This window comes from Diaphorina citri, unplaced genomic scaffold (assembly GCF_000475195.1).
Source record: "Diaphorina citri unplaced genomic scaffold, Diaci psyllid genome assembly version 1.1 scaffold10228, whole genome shotgun sequence".
Classification (NCBI taxonomy): Eukaryota; Metazoa; Arthropoda; class Insecta; order Hemiptera; family Psyllidae; genus Diaphorina; species Diaphorina citri.
The window spans coordinates 1-2007 of NW_007387602.1; the positions used below are offsets into that span (position 1 = coordinate 1).

The 2007-nt window shown below is 38.7% G+C and overlaps 1 protein-coding gene across 1 annotated transcript; it reads right to left on the reverse strand.

Moving 5' to 3' along the window:
- Nucleotides 1-250: 250 nt before the first annotated feature.
- Nucleotides 251-2001, reverse strand: LOC108254095 (protein dachsous; the record flags this gene model as incomplete). Its single annotated transcript, XM_017449065.2, has 1 exon — nucleotides 251-2001. A coding segment is annotated over one exon (1380 nt), but the record flags the coding sequence as incomplete, so codon positions are not given.
- Between the last annotated feature and the right edge of the window lie 6 nt (nucleotides 2002-2007).

Consider the following 2007-nt stretch of genomic DNA (forward strand, 5'->3'; position numbering starts at 1 on the left):
TTTACTTAAAACTATGCTCCGAGATATTGAAGATATCATAGAATATTGACTAACGTAACAAATGCCAGTGATGTTAAAATAAATTGATCCATTCTGCAGGTAATAGTGCTACAAAATCTCAAAACTGAATAGACGGCGAATAAAATCTTTTGCAGACACTCAATCTGGAAGTTCAATTTTTATACCTATGAATTCTAACCAGATACACACACTGGACATCGCATCGGTACATTTGAAAAATCCTAAGGAAGAGGTTCACAAGCTCCGAGTTAATGAGCATGATGATATGCCTAGCAATGTACAAAACAATGACATCGACAACAAGAAAAACATCCAATACTTATGTAAATAAATAACCAGCAACAATTATTATCAACCACAGAACATACAAGAAAACCGTTTAGTGTAAAACAAGACTCAATGGTATTCTCATGATATTATTTCCTTGCTCGTTTCTTCCTCCTTACCTACTCCCTGCCCTGCTTGGTAAATCAACTTTTGTGTCACTGAACTTTCATGTTAGAAGGTGCTTTCAGAGGGACAGCAGGCATCAATAACATTCATGTTCAACATACTCCTATGGAGCCGACATTAATAAAAAGACCTATGAAACGATAATAATTATGACAAATGTGTGTGAAATATTCTTACCTTTAAAATGCAACTGCCTTTGGGTTTGTTTTCCGGAATGGTGACGTTGTAAAAGCTCTGGTCAAAGATGGGCTCATTATCGTTGACATCATGGATAGTAACCAAAACAGTTGCTGATGAAGACAAAGCAGGAACTCCGTTATCTGTGGCAATCACTGTTAACTTTGGCACTGGATCCGTTTCACAATCAACATTCGATTTCATTGTTATTAACCCGGACTTGGAATCGATTTGAAACCACGACGGATGATCGTCCGTATTTTCTCGCAACGAATAAGTAATTACCGAATTTATGCCCTCATCCTGATCGAAAGCCGATATTTGAAACACCGATGTTCCCGGTTCCGCGATTTCTAAAACGTTTGCGTGATACGTGGATTGTTCAAACTCCGGCGCGTTATCATTCACATCTGTTATCTTCAATTCAAAAGTTTTAGACGCGTGTAGTGGGGGACTGCCAGTATCTGTCGCTATTACACTCAGAGTATAGTTGGGTTTTTGTTCTCTATCGATTGGTAATGATACAATAACCAGATAAATTATGTTATCCTGTGTGGCTAATCCGAAATGTCCGTCCCCTCCTTCTAATGTAACATTGACATTTGAGTATTCTGTTTTTGAGTCCGGATCATTGACCGATATTCGAGCGACAAATTCTCCTGGTTGAGCAATTTCCGAGATCTTTGGAGTAGCATCATCACTGAGGAAAATGACATTGATCGTAGGCTGGTTGTCATTAACATCAGTTACTTTAATAGACACAAATGCTGTTGTTTCCAAGGGTTGTAGGCCTTTGTCTTTCGCTACCACAACCAACTCGTGCACCTCTTTGGTTTCAAAGTCCAATGCTTTATTCACAAAAATCAGTCCACTTTTCGAGTCAATATTGAAGAGGCCATCTTTATCACTTTGTCTTCTATTGATTGAGTATTCAACCTCGCCATTTGATCCAGCATCTGCATCCGTAGCAAACACTTGAAATATACTCGTGCCTACGGTTGCATTCTCAGGAACAGTTGCAAAGTACCTGCTCTGATTGAATATTGGTTGATTGTCATTTACATCTTGGATGGTTACATTTACTATCATGGATCCTCGCAATGGAGGGCTACCCCCATCCAAAGCCTCAATGACTAGACTATACTCAGGAATAGTTTCTCGATCCAAGACTCCATTAATTTGCAAATCCAAATAGAGAACACCATCCTTTTCTCGATGTGATGATAATCGAAAAGCATTGTTTGTATTACCAGATACGATGTTATACCTTTGAGTATTATAAATACCAAGATCTCGATCTTTTGCAGCATTCAAGGTTCTCTTGACATCGCGAGGTGTATTCTCCGGAAATTCAAT